Source organism: Carcharodon carcharias (genome assembly GCF_017639515.1).
Source record: "Carcharodon carcharias isolate sCarCar2 chromosome 39 unlocalized genomic scaffold, sCarCar2.pri SUPER_39_unloc_4, whole genome shotgun sequence".
Lineage (NCBI taxonomy): Eukaryota > Metazoa > Chordata > Chondrichthyes > Lamniformes > Lamnidae > Carcharodon > Carcharodon carcharias.
Window position 1 is genome coordinate 7,497 of NW_024470843.1, and position 23,480 is coordinate 30,976.

Genomic DNA, 23,480 nt, shown 5'->3' on the forward strand with positions numbered 1-23,480 from the left:
CTGTCTCTCATTTTCTCTTTCTCTCGCTTTTCAATCTCTCTCGCATTCTCTGCCCCTCTCGCTTTCTCTGTCTCTCTTGCTTTTTCTGTTTCTCTCGCTTTCTCTGCATCTCGCTTTCTCTATCTCTCGCATTCTCTCTCTCACGCGTTCTTTGTCTCTCACTTTTCCTGTCTCTCTCGCTTTCTCTGTGTCTCTCGCTGTCTCTGTCTCTCACTTTTCCTGTCTCTCTTGCTTTCTCTGTCTCTCTCGCTTTCTCTCTCTCTCGCTTTCTCTGTCTCTCCCGCTTTCTCTGTCTCTCACTTTTCCTGTCTCTCTCGCTTTCTCTCCCTCTCCCGCTACCTCTCTCTATCTCGCTTTCTCTGTCTCTCTCGCTTTCTCTGCCTCTCTCACTTTCTCTCTCTCTCGCTTTCTTTGTCTCTCCCGCTTTCTCTGTCTCTCTCGCTTGCTCTGTCTCTCAATTGTCCCGTCTCTCTCAATTTTTCTATCTCTCTCGCATTCGCTGTCTCTCCCACTTTCTCTGTCTCTCTCGCTTTCTCTGTCTCTCTCGCTTTCTCTCCCTCTCCCGCTTCCTCTCTCTATCTCGCTTTCTCTGTCTCTCTCGCTTTCTCTGCCTCTCTCGCTTTCTCTGTATCTCTCGCTTTCTCTCTCTCTCTCGCTTTCTGTCTCTCTCTAAAACTGCCTCTCCCGTTCTATTGCTCCCCCTTTCTCTGCCTCTCCCTTTCTCTGTCTCTCTCGCTTTCTCTGTCTTTCTCGCTTTCTCTGACTCTCTCGCTTTCTCTGCCACTCTCGCTCTCTCTATCTCGCTTTCTCTGCCTCTCTCGCTTTCTCTGTCTCTCTCATTTTCTCCGTCTCTCTCACTTTCTCTGCCTCTCTCGCTTTCTCGATTTCTTGCTTTGCTATCTCTCTCGCTCTCTCTCGCTTTTGATGTCTCACCCGCTTTCTCTGTCTCTGTGGCTAGATCTGTCTACATAGCTTTCTCTGTCTCTCTCGCTTTCTCTCCCTCTCTCGCTTTCTCCGTCTCACTCGCATTCTCTGTCACTCTCGCTTTATCCATTTCTCTCGATTTCTTTCTCTCTCTCGCTTTCTCTCTCTAGCTATCTCTGCCTATCCCGTTCTCTTGCTCTCCCTTTCTCTGCCTCTCTCTTTCTCTGTCTCTCTCGCTTTCTCTGCATCTCTTGCTTTCTTTCTCTCTCACTTTATCTGTTTCTCTCGCTTTCTCTCTCTCCCTTTTTCTTTCTCTCCCGTTCTCTTCCTCTCCCTTCCTCTGCCTCTCGCTTTCTCTGTCTCTCTCGCTTTCTCTGTCTCTCTCTCTTTCTCTACATCTCCGTTTCACTGTCTGTCTCTTTCGCTCCCTCTCGCTTTCTCTGTTTCTTTTTGTCTGCCTCTCGCTTTCTGTCACTCTCGCTTTGTCTCACTCTCGCTTTCTCTGCCTCTCTCGCTTTCTCGGCCTCTCTCGCTTTCTCTCTCCCTCTCGCTTTCTCACTCTCCTTCATTTTTTCTGCCTCTCGTTTTCTCTGCCTCCTTCTTTTTCTCTGGCTCGCTTTCCCTCTCTTGCTTTCTCTCTCTCTAGTTTTCTCTGCCTCTCTCGCTTTCTCTGCCTCTCGCGTTCTCTGCCTCTTGCCTTCTCTGTCTCTAGCTTTGTCTGTCTCTCACTTTGTCTGTCTCTAGCTTTGTCTGTCTCTCGCTTTAGCTCTCTCTCTCTTTTTCTCACTCTCACGCTTTCTCTGCCTCTCTTTTGCTTTCTCTGCCTCTCTCGCTTTCTCTGCCTCTCTTATGCTTTTTCTGTCTCTCTCGCTCTCTCTCTCTCTCTCTCACTTTTTCTGTCTCTCTCGCAATTTTCTGCCACTAGCTTTCTCTGTCTCTTGCTTTGTCTGTCTCTCGCTTTCTCTCTCTATCACTTTCATGCCTCTTGCTTCTTCTGTCTCTCACTTTTTTAGTCTCCTTCGCTTTATCTGTCTCTCTTGCTTTCTCTGTCTCTCTCGATTTCTCTGTCTCGCCCACTTTCTCTGTATCTCTCGCTTTCTCTGTCTCTCTCGCTTTCTCTGTCTCTCTCGCATTTTCTGTCTCTCACTTTCTCTGTCTCTCTCACTTTCTCTCTCTCTCTCGCTTTCTCTGTCTCTCTCGCTTTCTCTGCCTCTCGCTTTCTCTTTCTCTCTCGCTTTATCTGTCTATCTCGCTTTCTCTGTCTCTGTCGTTTCTTTGTCTCTCTCGCATTCTCTATCCCTCTCGCTTTCTCTGTTTCTCTCACTTTTTCTGCCTCTCTCACTTTCTCTGCCTTTCATTTTCTCTTTCTCGCTTTCTCTGTCTCTTGCGTTCTCTGCCTCTCACGCTTTCTCTGCATCTCTCGCTTTCTCTACCTCTCTCGCTTCTCTGCCTCTCCCGCTCCCTCTCTCTCTTTATCTGCCTCTCGCTTTCTCTGTCTGTCTCGCTTTCTCTGTCTCTCGCTTTCTCTCGCTTTCTCTGCCTCTCTCACTTTCTCTGCCTCTATCGCTTTCTCTGTCTCTCTCGCTTTCTCTCTCTCTCTCGCTTTATCTGCCTCTCTCGCTTTCTCTCCCTCTTCCTTTCTCTGCCTCTCTCTCTTTCTCTCTCTCTCTCTTGCTTTCTCTCTCTCGCTTTCTCTGCCTCTCTCGCTTTCTATCCCTCTCATTGCCTCTATCGCTTTCTCTGTCTCACTGGCATTCTCTCTCTCTCGCTTTCTCTGTCTCTATTGCCTTCTCTCTCACTCGCTTTTTCTGGCTCCCTCGATTTCTCTGGCTCTCTCGCTTTCTCTGCCTCTCTCGCCTTCTCTTTCTCACTTGCTTTCTCTGTCTCTCTCGCTCTCTCTGTCTCTCTCGCTTTCTGCCTCTCTCTCGCTTTCTCTGTCTCTCTCGCTTTCTCTGTCTCTCTCGCTTTCTCTGCCTCTCTTGCCTTCTCTCTCTGACTTGCTTTCTCTGCCACTCTTGCTTTCTCTGTCTCTCTCGTTTCTCTCCCTCTCATTGTCTCTATCGCTTTCTCTGTCTCACTGGCATTCTCTCTCTCTCGCTTTCTCTGTCTCTCTTGCCTTCTCTCTCTCTCGCTTTTTCTAGCTACCTCGATTTCTCTGGCTCTCTCGCTTTCTCTGACTCTCTCGCTTTCTCTGTCTCTCTCGATTTATCTGACTCTCTCGCTTTCTCTCCCTCTCGCTTTCTCTGCCTCTCTTGCCTTCTCTCTCGGACTTGCTTTCTCTGTTTCTCTCGCTTTCTCTGTCTCTCTCACTATCTCTGTCTCACTCGCTTTCTCTGCCTCTCTCGCCTTCTCTCTCGGACTTGCTTTCTCTGTTTCTCTCGCTTTCTCTGTCTCTCTCACTATCTCTGTCTCACTCGCTTTCTCTGACTCTCTCGCCTTCTCTGCCTCTCGCTTTCTCTCTCTCTCACTTTATCTGTTTCTCTCGTTTTCTCTCTCTCCCTTTCTCTTTCTCTCCTATTCTCTTCCTCTCCCTTGCTCTGCCTCTCGCTTTCTCTGTCTCTCTCGCTTTCTCTGTCTCTCTCTCTTTCTCTACATCTCCGTTTCACTGTCTCTCCCTTTCACTCCCTCACCCTTTCTCTGTCTCTTATTTGTCTGTCTCTCGCTTTCTCTGTCACTCTCGCTTTCTCTGTCACTCTCGCTTTCTCTGCCTCTCTCGCTTTCTCGGCCTCTCTCGCTTTCTCTCACCCTCTCGCTTTCTCGCTCTCTCTCGTTTTTTCCTCCTCTCGATTTCTCTGCCTCTCTCTTTTTCTCTGGCTCGCTTTCCTTCTCTTACTTTCTCTCTCTCTAGCTTTCTCTGCCACTCGCCTTCTCTGTCTCTAGCTTTGTCTGTGTCTCGCTTTGTCTGTCTCTGGCTTTGTCTCTCTCTCACTTTCATGCCTCTTGCTTTTTCTTTCTTTCGCTTTTTTAGTCTCCTTCGCTTTATCTGTCTCTCTCGCTTTCTCTGTCTCTCTCACTTTCTCTGTCTCTCCCGCTTTCTCTGTCTCTCGCTTTCTCTGTATCTCTCGTTCCTCTGTCTCTCTCGCATTCTCTATCCCTCTGGCTTTCTCTGTTTCTCTCACTTTCTCTGTCTCTCTCACTTTCTCTGCCTTTCGCTTTTTCTGTCTCTCGCTTTCTCTGTCCCACACTTTCTCTCTCTCTCTCGCTTTCTCTGCCTCTCTCCCTTTCTTTGCCTCTCTCGGTCTCTCTGTCCCTCTCGCTTTCTCTCTCTCTCTTGCTTTGTCTGTCTCTCGCTTTCTGTGCCTCTCTTACTTTCTCTGCCTCTCTTGCTTTCTCTGCCTCTCTCTAGCTTTCACTGCCTCTCCCTTTCTCTGCCTCTCCCTATCTCTGCCTCTCCCCTTCTCTGCCTCTCCCATTCACTGCATCTTACATTCTCTGCCTCTCTCCTTCTCTCTCTCTCTCGCTTTCTCTGTCTCTCTCGCTTTCTCTGCCTCTCGCTTTCTCTCTCTCTCGCTTTCTCTCTCTATCCCGTGCTCTGCCTCTCGCTTTCTCTGTCTCTCTCGCTTTCTCTGTCTATCTCTCTTTCTCTACATCTCCGTTTCACTGTCTCTCCCTTTCACTCCCTCACCCTTTCTCTGTCTCTTATTTGTCTGTCTCTTGCTTTCTCTGTCACTCTCGCTTTCTCTGTCACTCTCGCTTTCTCTGCCTCTCTCGCTTTCTCGGCCTCTCTCGCTTTCTCTCACCCTCTCGCTTTCTCGCTCTCTCTCGTTTTTTCCTCCTCTCGATTTCTCTGCCTCTCTCTTTTTCTCTGGCTCGCTTTCCTTCTCTTACTTTCTCTCTCTCTAGCTTTCTCTGCCTCTCGCCTTCTCTGTCTCTAGCTTTGTCTGTGTCTCGCTTTGTCTGTCTCTGGCTTTGTCTCTCTCTCACTTTCATGCCTCTTGCTTTTTCTTTCTTTCGCTTTTTTAGTCTCCTTCGCTTTATCTGTCTCTCTCGCTTTCTCTGTCTCTCTCACTTTCTCTGTCTCTCCCGCTTTCTCTGTCTCTCGCTTTCTCTGTATCTCTCGTTCCTCTGTCTCTCTCGCATTCTCTATCCCTCTGGCTTTCTCTGTTTCTCTCACTTTCTCTGTCTCTCTCACTTTCTCTGCCTTTCGCTTTTTCTGTCTCTCGCTTTCTCTGTCCCACAATTTCTCTCTCTCTCTCGCTTTCTCTGCCTCTCTCCCTTTCTTTGCCTCTCTCGGTCTCTCTGTCCCTCTCGCTTTCTCTCTCTCTCTTGCTTTGTCTGTCTCTCGCTTTCTGTGCCTCTCTCTAGCTTTCACTGCCTCTCCCTTTCTCTGCCTCTCCCTATCTCTGCCTCTCCCCTTCTCTGCCTCTCCCATTCTCTGCATCTTACATTCTCTGCCTCTCTCCTTCTCTCTCTCTCTCGCTTTCTCTGCCTCTCTCGCTTTCTCTACCTCTTGCTTTCTCTCTCTCTCGCTTTCTCTCTCTATCCCGTGCCCTGCCTCTCGCTTTCTCTGTCTCTCTCGCTTTCTCTGTCTATCGCTCTTTCTCTACATCTCCGTTTCACTGTCTCTCCCTTTCGCACCCTTTCTCTGTCTCTCATTTGTCTGTCCCTCGCTTTCTCTCTCTCTCTCGCTTTCTCTGCATCTCTCGGTCTCTCTGTCCCTCTTGCTTTCTCTCTCTCTCTTGCTTTGTCTGTCTCTTGCTTTCTGTGCCTCTCTTACTTTCTCTGCCTCTCTCGCTTTCTCTGCCTCTCTCTAGCTTTCTCTGCCTCTCCCTTTCTCTGCCTCTCCCATTGCTGCCTCTCCCATTCTCTCTCTCTCTTTCTCTGTCTCTCTCGCTTTCTCTGCCTCTTGCTTTCTCTCTCTCTTGCTTTCTCTCTCTCTCGCTTTCTCTGCCTCTCGCTTTCTCAGTCTCTTGCTTTCTCTGTCCCTCGCTTTCTCTCTCTCTCTCGCTTTCTCTGCCTCTCTCGCTTTCTCTTCCTCTCACATTTTCTGTCTCTCACTTTCTCTGACCCTTGCTTTCTCTGTCTCTCCCGCTTTTCCCTCTCTCTCGCATTTCCGTCTATCTCGCTTTCTCTGCCTCTCTCACTTTCTCTGCCTCTCGATTTCTCTGTCTCTCGCTTTCTCTGTCCCTCGCTTTCTAACTCTCTCTCGCCATCTCTGCCTCTCACTTTCTCTGCCTCTCGCTTTATCTGCCTCTCGCTTTATCTCTCTCTCGCTTTCTCTCTCTCTCGCTTTTTCTGCCTCTCTCGCGTTCTCTGCATCTTTCACTTTATCTGACACTCTCACCTTTTCTCTCTCTCTCTCGCTTTCCCTATCTCTCTCCCTTTCTCTGCCTCTCTTACTCTGTCTCTCGCTTTTTCTGTCTTTCCCGCTTTCTCTGCCTCTTTCGCTTTTTCTGTCTCTCTCGCTTTCTCTGTCTCTCTCACTTTTTCTGTCTCTCCCGCTTTCTCTGTCTCTCTCCCTTTCTCTGTCTCCTGCTTTTCTTCTCTCTCTCGCTTTCTCTGCCTTTCTCGCTTGCTCTGCCTCTCTCGCTTTTTCTGTCCTTCTTGCTTTCTCTGCCTCTCTCGCTTTCTCTGCCCCTGTCGCTTTCTCTTCTCTCTCACTTTTTTTCTCTCTCTCGCTTTCTCTACATCTTTCACTTTATCTGTCCCTGTCGCTTTTTCACTGTCAAGCTTTTTCTCTCTCTCACTTTCTCTCTCGCTTTCTCTGTCTCTCTCGCTTTCTCTGCCTCTCTCACTTTTTCTGTCTCTCTCGCTTTCTCTGTCTCTCTCACTTTTTCTGTCTCTCCCGCTTTCTCTGTCTCTCTCACTTTCTCTGTCTCTCGCTTTTCTTCTCTCTCTCGCTTTCTCTGCCTTTCTCGCTTGCTCTGCTTCTCTCGCTTTTTCTGTCTCTCTTGCTTTCTCTGCCTCTCTCACTTTCTCTGCCCCTGTCGCTTTCTATTCTCTCGCTTTTTTTCTCTCTCTCGCTTTCACTGCATCTTTCACTTTATCTGTCCCTGTCGCTTTTTCACTGTGTCACGCTTTTTCTCTCTCTCTCACTTTCTCTCTCGCTTTCTCTGTCTCTCTGTCTCTTTCTCTGCCTCTCTCGCTTTCTCTGTCTCTCTCGCTTTCTCTGCCTCTCTCACTTTCTCTGCCTCTCTCAGAGTCTCTCTCTCTCTCGATTTCTCTGCTTCTTTCACTTTCCCTGTCTCTCTCTCTTTCTCTACCTCTCCCTTTCACTGTTTCTCCCTTCCTCTGCCTCTCCATTTCTCTGCCTCTGCCATTCTCCTCCTCTCGCTTTCTCTGTCTCTCTCGCTTTCTCTGTCTCTTGCGTTTTCTGCCTCTCACGATTTCTCTGCATCTCTAGATTTCTCTACCTCTCTCGCTTCTCTGCCTCTCTCGCTTTCTCTTTCTCTCTCGCTTTCTCTGTCTCTCTCACGCTTTCTCTGCCTCTCACTTTCTCTGCCTCTCGCTTTATCTGCCTCTCGCTTTCTCTGTCTCTCTCACTTTCTCTGTCTCTCGCTTTCTCTCACTTTCTCTGCCTCTCTCGCTTTCTCTGCCTCTCTCGCTTTCTCTGTCTCTCTCGATTTCTCTCTCTCTCGCTTTATCTGCCTCTCTCGCTTTCTCTCCCTCTCGCTTTCTCTGCCTCTCTCGCTTTCTCTCTCTCTCTCTTGCTTTCTCTCTCTCGCTTTCTCTGCCTCTCTCGCTTTCTCGGTCTCTCTCGCTTTCTCTCCCTCTCATTGCCTCTATCGCTTTCTCTGTCTCAGTGGCATTCTCTCTCTCACTTTCTCTGTCTCTGTTGCCTTCTCTCTCTCGCGCTTTTTCTGGCTCCCTCGATTTCTCTGGCTCTCTCGCTTTCTCTGCCTCTCTCGCCTTCTCTTTCTCACTTGCTTTCTCGGTCTCTCTCGTTTTCTCCCTCTATCGCCATCTCTGCCTCTCTCGCTTTCTCTGTCCCTCTCGATTTCTCTCTCTCACTTTATCTGCCTCTCTCGCTTTCTCTCCCTCTCACTTTCTCTGCCTCTCTCACTTTCTCTCTCTCTCTCTTGCTTTCTCTCTCTCGCTTTCTCTGCCTCTCTCGCTTTCTCGGTCTCTCTCGCTTTCTCTCCCTTTCATTGCCTCTATCGCTTTCTCTGTCTCACTGGCATTCTCTCTCTCGCTCTCTCTGTCTCTGTTGCCTTCTCTCTCTCTCGCTTTTTCTGGCTCACTTGATTTCTCTGGCTCTCTCGCTTTCTCTGCCTCTCTCACCTTCTCTTTCTCACTTGCTTTCTCTGCCTCTCTCGCTTTCTCTGTCTCTCTCGCTTTCTCCCTCCCTCTTGCTTTCTCTGACTCTCTCGCTTTCTCTGTCTGTCTCGATTTATCTGACTCTCTCGCTTTTTCTCCTTCTCGCTTTCTCTGCCTCTCTTGCCTTCTCTCTCTGACTTGCTTTCTCTGTCTCTCTCGCTTTCTCTGTCTCTCTCGCTTTCTCTGTCTCTCTTGCTTTCTCTGTCTCATTCGCTTTCTCTGCCTCTCTCACTTTCTCTGCCTCTCGCTTTCTCTCTCTCTCACTTTATCTGTTTCTCTCGCTTTCTCTCTCTCCCTTTCTCTTTCTCTCCCATTCTCTTCCTCTCCCTTGCTCTGCCTCTCGCTTTCTCTGTCTCTCTCGCTTTCTCTGTCACTCTCGCTTTCTCTGTCACTCTCACTTTCTCTGCCTCTCTCGCTTTCTCGGCCTCTCTCACTTTCTCTCTCCCTCTCGCTTTCTCACTCGCTCTCATTTTTTCTGCCTCGCGCTTTCTCTGCCTCTCTCTTTTACTCTGGCTCGGTTTCCATCTCTTGCTTTCTCTCCCTCTAGCTTTCTGTGCCTCTCTCGCTTTCTCTGTCTCTCGGTTTCTCTGCCTCTTGCCTTCTCCATCTCTAGCTTTGTCTGTTTCTTGCTTTATCTGTCTCTAGATTTGTCTCTCTCTCACTTTCATGCCTCTTGCTTTTTCTTTCTATCGCTTTTTTAGTCTCCTTCGCTTTTCGCTTTTTCTGCCTCTCTCGTTTTCTCTGTCTATCTCGCTTTCTCTGTCTCTCTCGCTTTCTCTGCCTCTCTCGCTTTCTCTGTCTCTCTCATTTTTTCTGCCTCTCTCACTTTCTATGCCTCTCCCTTTTTTCTGGCTCGCTTTCCCTCCTTGCATTTCTTTCACCAGCTTCCTCTGCCTCTCTCGCTTTCTCTGTCTCTCTTTCACATTCTCTTTCTCTCTCGCTTTCTCTCTTTCTTTTGCAGTTTTGCTCTCTCACTTTCTCTGTCTCTCTCGCTTTCTCTGTGGTCTCGGCTTCTCTGTCTCCCTTACTTTCTCTGTCTCTCGCGCTTTCTCTGTTTCTCTCACTTTCTCTGTCTCTCGCTATTCCTTTCTCTCATGCTTTCTCTGTCTCTCTCGCTTTCTCTGTCTCTCTCGCTTTCTCTGTCCCTCGCTTTCTCTATAATTTCGCTGTCTCTGTCTCTCTCGCTTTCTCTGTCTCTCTCGCTTTCTCTCTTTCTCTCGCTTTCTCTGCCTCTCTCGCTTTCTCTGTCTCTCGCTATTCCTGTCTCTCGCGCTTTCTCTGTCTCTCTCGCTTTCTCTGTCTCTCTCGCTTTCTCTGTCTCTCGCTTTCTCTGCCTCTCGCTTTCTCTGTCTCTTCCGCTTTCTATGTCTCTCTCGTTTTCTCGTTCTCTCATTTTCTCTGTCTCTCTCGCTTTCTCAATCTCTCTCTCGCTTTCTCTGTCTCTCTCGCTTTCTCTGTCTCGCGCTTTTCCTGCCTCTCTCACTTTGTTTCTCTCGCTTTCTCTGTCTATCTCGCTTTCTCTGCCTCTCTCACTTTCTCCGCCTCTCTCGCTTTCTCTGTCTCTCTCGCTTTCTCTGTCTCTCTCGCTTTCTCTGTCTAACTCGCTTTCTCTGTTTCTCTCGCTTTCTCTCTCTCTCTCGCTTCCTGTCTCTCTCTATCTCTGCCTCTCCCGTTCTAAAGCTCTCCCTTTCTATGCCTCTCCCTTTCTCTATCTCTCTCTCTCTTTCTGTGTCTCTCGCGCTTTCTCTGTCTCTCGCTTTCTCTGTCTCACTCACTTTCTCTGTCTCTCTCACTTTCTCTGCCTCTCTCGCTTTCTCTGTCTCTCTCGCTTTCTCTGCCTCTCTCGCTTTCTCTGCCTCTCTCGCTTTCTCTGCCTCTCTCGCTTTCTCTGCCTCTCTCGCTTTCTCTGCCTCTCTCGCTTTCTCTGCCTCTCTCGCTTTCTCTGTCTCTCTCATTTTTTCTGCCTCTCTCACTTTCTATGCCTCTCGCTTTCCCTCGTTGCATTTCTTTCTCTAGCTTCCTCTGCCTTTCTCGCTTTCTCTGCCTCTCTTTGACATTCACTGTCTCTCTCGCTTTCTCTTTCTCTTTTGCTTTTTAGCTCTCTTACTTTCTCTGTCTCTCTCGCTTTATCTGTACTCTCGCTTTCTCTGTCTTTCTCAGTTTCTCTGTCTCTGTCGCTTTCTCTGTCTCTCTCGCTTTCTCTGCATCTCTCGGTTTCTCTGTCTCTTGCTATTCCTGTCTCTCGCGCTTTCTCTGTCTCTCTCGCCTTCTCTGTCTCTCTCGCTTTCTCTGCCTCTCTCGCTTTCGCTGTTTCTCTCGCTTTCTCTGTCTCTCTCGCTTTCTCTGTCTCTCACTTTTCCTGTCTCTCTCACTTTTTCTATCTCTCTCGCATTCTCTGTCCCTATCGCTTTCTCTGTCTCTCTCGCTTTCTCTGCCTCTCTCTCTTCATCTGTCTATCTGGCTTTCTCTGTCTCTCTCGATATCTCTCCCTCTCTCGCTTTCTCTGATTCTTTTGCTTTCTCTCTCTCTCTCTCGCTTTCTGTCTCTCTCTATCTCTGCCTCTCCCATTCTATTGCTCTCCCTGTCTCTGCCTCTCCCTTTCTCTATCTCTCTCTCGCTTTCTGTGTCTCTCGCGCTTTCTCTGTATCTCGCTTTCCCTGTCTCTCGCTTTCTCTCTCTCCCTTTATCTTATTCTCCCGGTCTCTTCTTCTCCCTTGCTCTGCCTCCTGCTTTTTCTGTCTCTCTCGCTGTCTCTGTTTCTCTCGCTTTTTCTGCCTCTCTAGCTTTCTCTGTCTATCTCGCTTTCTCTGTCTCTCTCGTTTTTTCTGCATCTCTCGCTTTCTATGCCTCTCGCTTGTTCACTGGCTCGCTTTCCCTCCTTGCATTTTCTTTCGCCAGCTTCCTCTGCCTCTCTCGCTTTCTCTGCTGCTCTTTCGCAATCTCTGTCTCTCTCGATTTCTGTCTTTTGCTTTTTTTCTCTCTCACTTTCTCTGTCTCTCTCGCTTTCTCTGTACTCTCACTTTCTCTGTCTCTCTCTCTTTCTCTGCCTCTCTCGCTTTCTCTGCCTCTCTCGTTTTCTCTGTCTCTCGCTATTCCTGTCTCTCTCGCTTTCTCTGTCTCTCTCGATTTCTCTTTGTCTCGCTTTTCAAGTCTCACTCGCTTTCTCTGCCTCTCTCGCTTTCTCTGCCTCTCTCGCTTTCTCTGTCTCTCCCGCATTCTCTGTCTCTCTCGTTTTCTCTGTCTGTCGCTTGTCATGTCTCTCCCACTTTCTCTGTCTCTCTCGCTTTCTCTGTCTCTCTCGCATTCTCTGCCCCTCTTGCTTTCTCTGTCTCTCTTGCTTTTTCCGTTTCTCTCGCTTTCTCTGTTCCTCGTTTCTCTGCCTCTCGCGTTCTCTCTCTCTCGATTACTCTGTCTCTCACTTTTCCTCTCTCTCTCGCTTTCTCTGTCTCTCTTGCTTTCTCTGTCTCTCACTTTTTCTGTCTCTCTCGCTTTCTCTGTCTCTCTTGCTTTCTCTCTCTCGCGTTTTCTCTGTCTCTCCCGCATTCTCTGTCTCTCTCGTTTTCTCTGTCTCTCGCTTGTCATGTCTCCCTCACTTTCTCTGTCTCTCTCGCTTTCTCTGTCTTTCTCGCTTTCTCTGCCTCACTCGCTATCTCTGCCTCTCGCTTTATCTGCCTCTCGTTATATCTGCCTCTCGCTTTATCTGCTTATCGCTTTCTCTCTCTCTCGATTTCTCTTTCTTTCTCGCTTTCTCTGTCTTTCTCGCTTTCTCTGTATCTCTCACTTTCTGTGCCTCTCTCGCTTTCTCTGCCTCTCGCTTTCTCTGTCTCTCTCGTTTTCTCTCCCTCTCTCGCATTCTCTATCTCTCACTTTTTCTTTCTCTCTTGCATTCTCTGTCCCGCGCTTTTTCTGTCTCTCTCGCTTCCTGTCTCTCTCTATCTCTGACTCTCCCATTCTATTGCTCTCCCTTTCTCTGCCTCTCCCTTTCCCTATCTCTCTCTCGCTTTCTGTGTCTCTCGCGCTTTCTCTGTCTCTCGCTTTCTCTGTCTCTCGCTTTCTCTGTCTCTCTCACTTTCTCTGTCTCTCTCGCTTTCTCGCCTCTCTCGCTTTCTCTGTTTCTCTCGCTTTCTCTGCCTCTCTCGCTTTCTCTGTCTATCTCGCTTTCTCTGTCTCTCTCGCTTTCTCTGCCTCTCTCGCTTTCTCTGTTTCCATCGCTTTCTCTCTCTCTCTCGCTTCCTGTCTCTCTCTATCTCTGCCTCTCCAGTTCTATTGCTCTCCCTTTCTTTGCCTCTCCCTTTCTCTATATCTCTCTCGCTTTCTGTGTCTCTCGCACTTTCTCTGTCTCTCACTTTCTCTGTCTCTCGCTTTCTCTCTCGTTTTCTCTCTCTCTTGCTTTATCTGTTTCTCTCGCTTTCTCTCTCTCCCTTTCTCTTACTCTCCCGTTCTCTTCTGCTCCCTTGCTCTGCCTCTCGCTTTCTCTGCCTCTCTCGCTTTCTCTGTCTTTCTCATTTTTTCTGCCTCTTTCACTTTCTATACCTCTCGCTTTTTCTCTGGCTCGCTTTCCCTCCTTGCATTTCTTTCTCTAGCTTCCTCTGCCTCTCTCGCTTTCTCTGCCTCTCTTTCACATTCTCTGTCTCTCTCGCTTTCTCTCTCTCTCTTGCTTTTTTTTCTCTCTCACTTTCTCTGTCTATCTCGCTTTCTCTGTACTCTCGCTTTCTCTGTCTCTCGCACTTTCTCTGTCTCTCTCGCTTTCTCTGTCTCTCTCGCTTTCTCTGCCTCTCTCGCTTTCTCTGTCTCTTGCTATTCCTGTCTCTCTCGCTTTCTCTGTCTCTCGCTTTTCCTGTCTCTCTCGCTTTCTCTGTCTCTCTCGCTTTCTTTGTCTCTCCCGCTTTCTCTGTCTCTCTCGCTTTCTCTGTCTCTCGCTTTTCCTGTCTCTCTCGCTTTCTCTGCCTCTCTTTCTTTCTCTGCCTCTCTTGCATTCTCTGCCTCTCTCACATTCTTTGCCTCTCTCGCATTCTCTGCCTCCCTCGCTTTCTCTGCCTCTCGCTTTATCTGCCTCTCGCTATATCTGCCTCTCGCTTTATCTGCCTCTCGTTTTCTCTCTCGCTCGCTTTCTGTGCCTCTCTCGCTTTCTCTGCCTCTCTTGCTTTCTCTGTCTCTATCGCTTTCTCTCCCTCTCTTGCATTCTCTATCTCATGCTTTTTCTATCTGTCTCGCATTCTCTGTCACTCTCGCTTTTTCTGTCTCTCTCGCTCACTCTGTCTCGCTTTCTCTGTCTTTCTCGCTTTCACTGCCTCTCCCGCTTCCTCTGTCTCTCTCGCTTTCTGTGTCTCTCTCGCTTTCTCTGCCTCTCTCGATTTCTTGTTTCTCTCGCTTTCTCTCACTCTCTCGCTTCCTGTCTCTCTCTATCTCTGCCTCTCCCATTCTATTGCTCTCCCTTTCCCTGCCTCTCCCTTTCTCTATCTCTCTCTCGCTTTCTGTGTCTCTCGCGCTTTCTCTGTCTCTCGCTTTCTCTTTCTCTCGCTTTCTCTCTCTCTCGTTTTCTCTCTCTCTTGCTTTATCTGTTTCTCTCGCTTTCTCTCTCTCCATTTCTCTTACTCTCCTTTTCTCTTCCGCTCCCTTGCTCTGCCTCTCGCTTTTTCTGCCTCTTTTGCTTTCTCTGTCTCTCTCGCTTTCTCTGTCTCTCACTTTTCCTGTCTCTCTCACTTTGTTTCTCTCGCTTTCTCTGTCTCTCTCACTTTCTCTTTCTCTCGCTTTTCAATCTCTCTCGCTTTCTCTGCCTCTCTCGCTTTCCCAGTCTCTCTCGCTTGCTCTGTCTCTCTCGCTTTCTCTGACTCTCACTTTTCCTGTCTCTCTCACTTTTTCTATCTCTCTCGCATTCTCTGTCCCTATCGCTTTTTCGGTCACTCTCGCTCTCTCTGTCTCTCCCGCTTTCTCTGTCTCTCTCGCTTTCTCTGCCTCTCTCTTTTCCTCTGTCTATCTGGCTTTCTCTGTCTCTCTCGATATCTCTACCTCTCTCGCTTTCTCTGTTTCCATCGCTTTCTCTCTCTCTCTCGCTTCCTGTCTCTCTCTATCTCTGCCTCTCCAGTTCTATTGCTCTCCCTTTCTTTGCCTCTCCCTTTCTCTATCTCTCTCTCGCTTTCTGTGTCTCTCGCACTTTCTCTGTCTCTCACTTTCTCTGTCTCTCGCTTTCTCTCTCGTTTTCTCTCTCTCTTGCTTTATCTGTTTCTCTCGCTTTCTCTCTCTCCCTTTCTCTTAATCTCCCGTTCTCTTCTGCTCCCTTGCTCTGCCTCTCGCTTTTTCTGCCTCTCTCGCTTTCTCTGTCTTTCTCGCTTTTTCTGTCTCTCTCGCTTTCTTTGCCTCTCTCGCTTTCTCTGTCTCTCTCATTTTTTCTGCCTCTTTCACTTTCTATGGCTCTCGCTTTTTATCTGGCTCGCTTTCCCTCCTTGCATTTCTTTCTCTAGCTTCCTCTGCCTCTCTCGCTTTCTCTGCCTCTCTTTCACATTCTCTGTCTCTCTCGCTTTCTCCCTCACTTTTGCTTTTTTCTCTCTCACTTTCTCTGTCTATCTCGCTTTCTCTGTACTCTCGCTTTCTCTGTCTCTCGCACTTTCTCTGTCTCTCTCGCTTTCTTGTCTCTCTCGCTTTCTCTGCCTCTCTCGCTTTCTCTGTCTCTCGCTATTCCTGTCTCTCGCGCTTTCTCTGTCTCTCTCGCTTTCTCTGTCTCTCGCTGTTCCTGTCTCTCTCGCTTTCTCTGTCTCTCTCGCTTTCTTTGTCTCTCCCGCTTTCTTTGTCTCTCTCGCTTTCTCTGTCTCTCGCTTTTCCTGTCTCTCTCGCTTTCTCTATCTCTCTCGCTTTCTTTGTCTCTCCCGCTTTCTCTGTCTCTCTCGCTTTCTCTGTCTCTCGCTTTTCCTGTCTCTCTCGCTTTCTCTGTCTCTCCCGCTTTCTTTGTCTCTCTCGCTTTCTCTGTCTCTCGCTTGTCCTCTCTCTCTCACTTTCTCTGTCTCTCGCTATTCCTGTCTCTCGCGCTTTCTCTGTCTCTCTCGCTTTCTCTGTCTTTCGCTTGTCCTCTCTCTCTCGCTTTCTCTGCCTCTCGCTTTCTCTGTCTCTCCTGCTTTCTTTGTCTCTCTCGCTTTCTCTGTCTCTCGCTTGTCCTCTCTCTCTCGCTTTCTCTGTCTCTCTCGCTTTCTTTGTCTCTCTCGCTTTCTCTGTCTCTCGTATTTCCTGTCTCTCTCGCTTTCTCTGCCTCTCTTTCTTTCTCTGCCTCTCTTGCATTCTCTGCCTCTCTCACATTCTCTGCCTCTCTCGCATTCTCTGCCTCCCTCGCTTTCTCTGCCACTCGCTTTATCTGCCTCTCGCTATATCTGCCTCTCGCTTTATCTGCCTCTCGCTTTCTCTCTCTCTCACTTTCTGTGCCTCTATCTCTTTCTCTCCCTTCTTGCATTCTCTATCTCACGCTTTTTCTATCTCTCTCGCATTCTCTGTCACTCTCGCTTTTTCTGTCTCTCTCGCTCACTCTGTCTCGCTTTCTCTGTCTCTCTCGCTTTCACTGCCTCTCCCGCTTCCTCTGTCTCTCTCGCTTTCTGTGTCTCTCTTGCTTTCTCTGCCTCTCTCGATTTCTTGTTTCTCTCGCTTTCTCTCACTCTCTCGCTTCCTGTCTCTCTCTATCTCTGCCTCTCCCATTCTATTGCTCTCCTTTTCCCTGCCTCTCCCTTTCTCTATCTCTCTCTCGCTTTCTGTGTCTCTCGCACTTTCTCTGTCTCTCACTTTCTCTGTCTCTCTCTTTCTCTCTCGTTTTCTCTCTCTCTTGCTTTATCTGTTTCTCTCGCTTTCTCTCTCTCCCTTTCTCTTAATCTCCCGTTCTCTTCTGCTCCCTTGCTCTGCCTCTCGCTTTTTCTGCCTCTCTCGCTTTCTCTGTCTTTCTCGCTTTTTCTGTCTCTCTCGCTTTCTTTGCCTCTCTCGCTTTCTCTGTCTCTCTCATTTCTTCTGCCTCTTTCACTTTCTATGGCTCTCGCTTTTTATCTGGCTCGCTTTCCCTCCTTGCATTTCTTTCTCTAGCTTCCTCTGCCTCTCTCGCTTTCTCTGCCTCTCTTTCACATTCTCTGTCTCTCTCGCTTTCTCTTTCTCTTTTGCTTTTTTCTCTCTCACTTTCTCTGTCTATCTCGCTTTCTCTGTACTCTCGCTTTCTCTGTCTCTCGCACTTTCTCTGTCTCTCTCGCTTTCTTGTCTCTCTCGCTTTCTCTGCCTCTCTCGCTTTCTCTGTCTCTCGCTATTCCTGTCTCTCTCGCTTTCTCTGTCTCTCGCTGTTCCTGTCTCTCTCGCTTTCTCTGTCTCTCTCGCTTTCTTTGTCTCTCCCGCTTTCTTTGTCTCTCTCGCTTTCTCTGTCTCTCGCTTTTCCTGTCTCTCTCGCTTTCTCTGTCTCTCTCGCTTTCTTTGTCTCTCCCGCTTTCTCTGTCTCTCTCGCTTTCTCTGTCTCTCGCTTTTCCTGTCTCTCTCGCTTTCTCTGTCTCTCTCGCTTTCTTTGTCTCTCTCGCTTTCTCTGTCTCTCGCTATTCCTGTCTCTCGCGCTTTCTCTGTCTCTCTCGCTTTCTCTGTCTTTCGCTTGTCCTCTCTCTCTCGCTTTCTCTGCCTCTCGCTTTCTCTGTCTCTCCCGCTTTCTTTGTCTCTCTCGCTTTCTCTGTCTCTCGCTTGTCCTCTCTCTCTCGCTTTCTCTGTCTCTCGCTATTCCTGTCTCTCGCGCTTTCTCTGTCTCTCTCGCTTTCTCTGTCTTTCGCTTGTCCTCTCTCTCTCGCTTTCTCTGCCTCTCGCTTTCTCTGTCTCTCCTGCTTTCTTTGTCTCTCTCGCTTTCTCTGTCTCTCGCTTGTCCTCTCTCTCTCGCTTTCTCTGTCTCTCTCGCTTTCTTTGTCTCTCTCGCTTTCTCTGTCTCTCGTATTTCCTGTCTCTCTCGCTTTCTCTGCCTCTCTTCCTTTCTCTGCCTCTCTTGCATTCTCTGCCTCTCTCACATTCTCTGCCTCTCTCGCATTCTCTGCCTCCCTCGCTTTCTCTGCCACTCGCTTTATCTGCCTCTCGCTATATCTGCCTCTCGCTTTATCTGCCTCTCGCTTTCTCTCTCTCTCTCACTTTCTGTGCCTCTATCTCTTTCTCTCCCTTCTTGCATTGTCTATCTCACGCTTTTTCTATCTCTCTCGCATTCTCTGTCACTCTCGCTTTTTCTGTCTCTCTCGCTCACTCTGTCTCGCTTTCTCTGTCTCTCTCGCTTTCACTGCCTCTCCCGCTTCCTCTGTCTCTCTCGCTTTCTGTGTCTCTCTCGCTTTCTCTGCCTCTCTCGATTTCTTGTTTCTCTCGCTTTCTCTCTCTCTCTCGCTTCCTGTCTCTCTCTATCTCTGCCTCTCCCATTCTATTGCTCTCCCTTTCCCTGCCTCTCCCTTTCTCTATCTCTCTCTCGCTTTCTGTGTCTCTCGCGCTTTCTCTGTCTCTCGCTTTCTCTTTCTCTCGCTTTCTCTCTCTCTCGTTTTCTCTCTCTCTTGCTTTATCTGTTTCTCTCGCTTTCTCTCTCTCCATTTCTCTTACTCTCCTTTTCTCTTCCGCTCCCTTGCTCTGCCTCTCGCTTTTTCTGCCTCTTTTGCTTTCTCTGTCTCTCTCGCTTTCTCTGTCTCTCACTTTTCCTGTCTCTCTCACGTTGTTTCTCTCGCTTTCTCTGTCTCTCTCACTTTCTCTTTCTCTCGCTTTTCAATCTCTCTCGCTTTCTCTGCCTCTCTCGCTTTCCCAGTCTCTCTCGCTTGCTCTGTCTCTCTCGCTTTCTCTGACTCTCACTTTTCCTGTCTCTCTCACTTTTTCTATCTCTCTCGCATTCTCTGTCCCTATCGCTTTTTCGGTCTCTCTCGCTCTCTCTGTCTCTCCCGCTTTCTCTGTCTCTCTCGCTTTCTCTGCCTCTCTCTTTTCCTCTGTCTATCTCGCTTTCTCTGTCTCTCTCGATATCTCTACCTCTCTCGCTTTCTCTGTTTCTTTTGCTTTCTCTCTCTCTCTCGCTTTCTGTCTCTCTCTATCTCTGCCTCTCCCATTCTATTGCTCTCCCTGTCTCTGCCTCTCCCTTTCTCTATCTTTCTCTCGCTTTCTGTGTCTCTCACGGTTTCTCTGTATCTCGCTTTCTCTGTCTCTCGCTTTCTCTATCTCCCTTTATCTTATTCTCCCGGTCTCTTCTGCTCCCTTGCTCTGCCTCATTCTTTTTCTGTCTCTCTCGCTTTCTCTGTTTCTCTTGCTTTTTCTGCCTCTCTAGCTTTCTATGTCTATCTCGCTTTCTCTGTCTCTCCCGCTTTCTCTGTCTCTCTCGCTTTCTCTGTCTCTCGCTTTTCCTGTCTCTCTCACTTTCTTTGTCTCTCCCGCTTTCTTTGTCTCTCTCGCTTTCTCTGTCTCTCGCTTTTCCTGTCTCTCTCGCTTTCTCTGTCTCTCTCGCTTTCTTTGTCTCTCCCGCTTTCTCTGTCTCTCTCGCTTTCTCTGTCTCTCGCTTTTCCTGTCTCTCTCGCTTTCTCTGTCTCTCTCGCTTTCTTTATCTCTCTCGCTTTCTCTGTCTCTCGCTATTCCTGTCTCTCGCGCTTTCTCTGTCTCTCTCGCTTTCTCTGTCTTTCGCTTGTCCTCTCTCTCTCGCTTTCTCTGCCTCTCGCTTTCTCTGTCTCTCCCGCTTTCTTTGTCTCTCTCGCTTCTCTGTCTCTCGCTTGTCCTCTCTCTCTCGCTTTCTCTGTCTCTCGCTATTCCTGTCTCTCGCGCTTTCTCTGTCTCTCTCGCTTTCTCTGTCTTTCGCTTGTCCACTCTCTCTCGCTTTCTCTGCCTCTCGCTTTCTCTGTCTCTCCTGCTTTCTTTGTCTCTCTCGCTTTCTCTGTCTCTCGCTTGTCCTCTCTCTCTCGCTTTCTCTGTCTCTCTCGCTTGCTCTGTCTCTCTCGCTTTCTCTGTCTCTCACTTTTCCTGTCTCTCTCACTTTTTCTGTCTCTCTCGCATTCTCTGTCCCTATCGCTTTTTCGGTCTCTCTCGCTCTCTCTGTCTCTCCCGCTTTCTCTGTCTCTCTCGCTTTCTCTGCCTCTCTCTCTTCCTCTGTCTATCTGGCTTTCTCTGTCTCTCTCGATATCTCTACCTCTCTCGCTTTCTCTGTTTCTTTTGCTTTCTCTCTCTCTCTCGCTTTCTGTCTCTCCCTGTCTCTGCCTCTCCCTTTCTCTATCTCTCTCTCGCTTTCTGTGTCTCTCGCGCTTTCTCTGTATCTCGCTTTCTCTGTCTCTCGCTTTCTCTATCTCCCTTTATCTTATTCTCCCGGTCTCTTCTGCTCCCTTGCTCTGCCTCCTGCTTTTTCTGTCTCTCTCGCTTTCTCTGTTTCTCTTGCTTTTTCTGCCTCTCTAGCTTTCTCTGTCTATCTCGCTTTCTCTGTCTCTCTCGTTTTTTCTGCATCTCTTGCTTTCTATGCCTCTCGCTTGTTCACTGGCTTGCTTTCCCTCCTTGCACTTTCTTTCGCCAGCTTCCTCTGCCTCTCTCGCTTTCTCTGCCGCTCTTTCGCAATCTCTGTCTCTCTCGATTTCTGTCTTTTGCTTTTTTTCTCTCTCACTTTCTCTGTCTCTCTCTCGCTTTCTCTGTACTCTCGCTTTCTCTGTCTCTCTCTCTATCTCTGCCTCTCTCGCTTTCTCTGCCTCTCTCGCTATTCCTGTCTCTCTCGCTTTCTCTGTCTCTCTCGATTTCTCTTTGTCTCGCTTTTCAAGTCTCACTCGCTTTCTCTGCCTCTCTCGCTTTCTCTGCCTCTCTCGCTTTCTCTGTCTCTCCCGCATTCTCTGTCTCTCTCGTTTTCTCTGTCTCTCGCTTGTCATGTCTCTCTCACTTTCTCTGTCTCTCTCTCTTTCTCTGACTCTCTCACATTCTCTGCCCCTCTCGCTTTCTCTGTCTCTTGCTTTTTCCGTTTCTCTCGCTTTCTCTGTTCCTCGCTTTCTCTGCCTCTCGCGTTCTCTCTCTCTCTCGCTTACTCTGTCTCTTACTTTTCCTGTCTCTCTCGCTTTCTCTGTCTCTCTTGCTTTCTCTGTCTCTCACTTTTTCTGTCTCTCTCGCTTTCTCTGTCTCTCTCGCTTTCTCTCTCTCTCACTTTCTCTGTCTCTCCCGCATTCTCTGTCTCTTTCGTTTTCTCTGTCTCTCGCTTATCATGTCTCTCTCACTTTCTCTGTCTCTCTCGCTTTCTCTGTCTTTCTTGCTTTCTCTGCCTCACTCGCTATCTCTGCCTCTCGCTTTATCTGCCTCTCGTTATATCTGCCTCTCGCTTTATCTGCTTATCGTTTTCTCTCTCTCTCGCTTTCTCTGTCTTTCTCGCTTTCTCTGTATCTCTCACTTTCTGTGCCTCTCTCGCTTTCTCTGCCTCGCTCGCTTTCTCTGCCTCTCTCGCTTTCTCTGTCTATCTCGCTTTCTCTGTCTCTCTCGCTTTCTCTGCCTCTCTCGCTTTCTCTGTTTCCATCGCTTTCTCTCTCTCTCTCGCTTCCTGTCTCTCTCTATCTCTGCCTCTCCAGTTCTATTGCTCTCCCTTTCTTTGCCTCTCCCTTTCTCTATCTCTCTCTCGCTTTCTGTGTCTCTCGCACTTTCTCTGTCTCTCACTTTCTCTGTCTCTCGCTTTCTCTCTCGTTTTCTCTCTCTCTTGCTTTATCTGTTTCTCTCGCTTTCTCTGTCTCTCTCGCTTTCTCTGTCTCTCTCGCTTTCTTTGTCTCTCCCGCTTTCTCTGTCTCTCTCGCTTTCTCTGTCTCTCTCGCTTTCTTTGTCTCTCTCGAATTCTTTGTCTCTCTCGCTTTCTCTGTCTCTCGCTTTTTCCGCCTCTCTCGCTTTCTCTGTCTCTTTCTTTCTCTCTGTCTCTCCCGCTTTCTCTGTCTCTCTCGCTTTCTCTGTCTCTCGCTTTTCCTGTCTCTCTCGCTTTCTCTGTCTCTCTCGCTTTCTTTGTCTCTCTCGCTTTCTCTGTCTCTCGCTATTCCTGTCTCTCGCTCTTTCTCTGTTTCTCGCGCTTTCTCTGTCTCTCTCACTTTCTCTGTCTCTCGCTTTCTCTCTCATTTTCTCTCTCTCTTGCTTCATGTGTTTCTCGCGCTTTCTCTCTCTCCCTTTCTCTTACTCTCCCGTTCTCTTCTGCTCCCTTGCTCTGCCTCTCGCTTTTTCTGCCTCTCTCGCTTTCTCTGTCTTTCTCGCTTTATCTGTCTCTCTCGCTTTCTCTGCCTCTCTCGCTTTCTCTGTCTCTCTCATTTTTTCTGCCTCTCTCACTTTCTATGCCTCTCGCTTTTTCTCTGGCTCGCTTTCCCTCCTTGCATTTCTTTCTCCTGCTTCCTCTGCCTCTCTCGCTTTCTCTGCCTCTCTTTCACATTCTCTGTCTCTCTCGCTTTCTCTCTCTCTTTTGCTTTTTTTCTCTCTCACTTTCTCTGTCTCTCTCACTTTCTCTGACTCTCTCGCTTTCTCTGTCTCTCTCGCTTTCTCTGCCTGTCTCGCTTTCTCTGTCTCTCGCTTTTCCTGTCTCTCTCGCTTTCTCTGTCTCTCTCGCTTTCTTTGTCTCTCCCGCTTTCTCTGTCTCTCTCGCTTTCTCTGTCTCTCGCTTTTCCTGTCTCTCTCGCTTTCTCTGTCTCTCTCGCTTTCTTTGTCTCTCCCGCTTTCTTTGTCTCTCTCGCTTTCTTTGTCTCTCACTATTCCTGTCTCTTGCGCTTTCTCTGTCTCTCTCGCTTTCTCTGTCTTTCGCTTGTCCTCTCTCTATCGCTTTCTCTGCCTCTCGCTTTCTCTGTCTCTCCCGCTTTCTTTGTCTCTCTCGCTTTCTCTGTCTCTCGCTTGTCCTCTCTCTCTCGCTTTCTTTTCTCTCTCGCTTTCTTTGTCTCTCTCGCTTTCTCTGTCTCTCTTATTTCCTGTCTCTCTCGCTTTCTCTGCCTCTCTTTCTTTCTCTGCCTCTCTTACATTCTCTGCCTCTCTCACATTCTTTGCCTCTCTCGCATTCTCTGCCTCCCTCGCTTTCTCTGCCTCTCGCTTTATCTGCCTCTCGCTATATCTGCCTCTCGCTTTATCTGCCTCTCATTTTCTCTCTCTCTCGCTTTCTGTGCCTCTCTCGCTTTCTCTGCCTCTCTTGCTTTCTCTGTCTCTATCGCTTTCTCTCCCTCTCTTGCATTCTCTATCTCACGCTTTTTCTATCTCTCTCGCATTCTCTGTCACTCTCGCTTTTTCTGTCTCTCTCGCTCACTCTGTCTCGCTTTCTGTGTCTCTCTCGCTTTCTCTGCCTCTCTCGATTTCTTGTTTCTCTCTTGCTTTCGCTGCCTCTCAGGCTTTCTCTCTCACTTTCGCTTTCTCGCGCACTCTCGTTTTTTACTGCCTCTCTCGCTTTCTATGCCTCTCGCTTTTTCTCTGGCTCGCTTTCCCTCCTTGCTTTTTCTCTCTCTAGCTTCCTCTGCCTCTCTCGCTTTCTCTGCCTCTCTTTTGCATTCTCTGTCTCTCTTGCTTTCTCTCTCTCTTTTGCTTTTTGTCTCTCTCACTTTCTCTGTCTCTCTCGCTTTCTCTGTCTTTCTTGCTTTCTCTGCCTCACTCGCTATCTCTGCCTCTCACTTTATCTGCCTCTCGCTTTATCTGCTTATCGTTTTCTCTCTCTCTCGCTTTGTCTGTCTTTCTCGCTTTCTCTGTATCTCTCACTTTCTGTGCCTCTCTCGCTTTCTCTGCCTCACTCGCTATCTCTGCCTCTCGCTTTATCTGCCTCTCGTTATATCTGCCTCTCGCTTTATCTGTTTATCGTTTTCTCTCTCTCTCGCTTTCTCTGTCTTTCTCGCTTTCTCTGTATCTCTCACTTTCTGTGCCTCTCTCGCTTTCTCTGCCTCGCTCGCTTTCTCTGCCTCTCTCGCTTTCTCTGTCTATCTCGCTTTCTCTGTCTCTCTCGCTTTCTCTGCCTCTCTCGCTTTCTCTGTTTCCATCGCTTTCTCTCTCTCTCTCGCTTCCTGTCTCTCTCTATCTCTGCCTCTCCAGTTCTATTGCTCTCCCTTTCTTTGCCTCTCCCTTTCTCTATCTCTCTCTCGCTTTCTGTGTCTCTCGCACTTTCTCTGTCTCTCAATTTCTCTGTCTCTCGCTTTCTCTCTCGTTTTCTCTCTCTCTTGCTCTATCTGTTTCTCTCGCTTTCTCTGTCTCTCTCGCTTTCTCTGTCTCTCTCGCTTTCTCTGTCTCTCTCGCTTTCTCTGCCTCTCTCGCTTTCTCTGTCTCTCGCTATTGCTGTCTCTCGCGTTTTCTCTGTCTCTCTCGATTTCTCTGTCTCTCGCTTTTTCTGTCTCTCTCGCTTTCTCTGTCTCTCT

The 23,480-nt window shown here is 48.6% G+C and overlaps 1 protein-coding gene across 1 annotated transcript; it reads right to left on the reverse strand.

The window, feature by feature from the left end:
- Positions 1-1,589: 1,589 nt before the first annotated feature.
- On the reverse strand, positions 1,590-17,944 carry LOC121274974 (putative uncharacterized protein DDB_G0271982; the record flags this gene model as incomplete). The annotated part of the gene is made up of 4 exons (XM_041182353.1): positions 1,590-1,684; positions 2,728-2,871; positions 14,914-14,958; positions 17,894-17,944. Coding segments are annotated over 4 exons (335 nt in total), but the record flags the coding sequence as incomplete, so codon positions are not given.
- Positions 17,945-23,480: the final 5,536 nt, after the last annotated feature.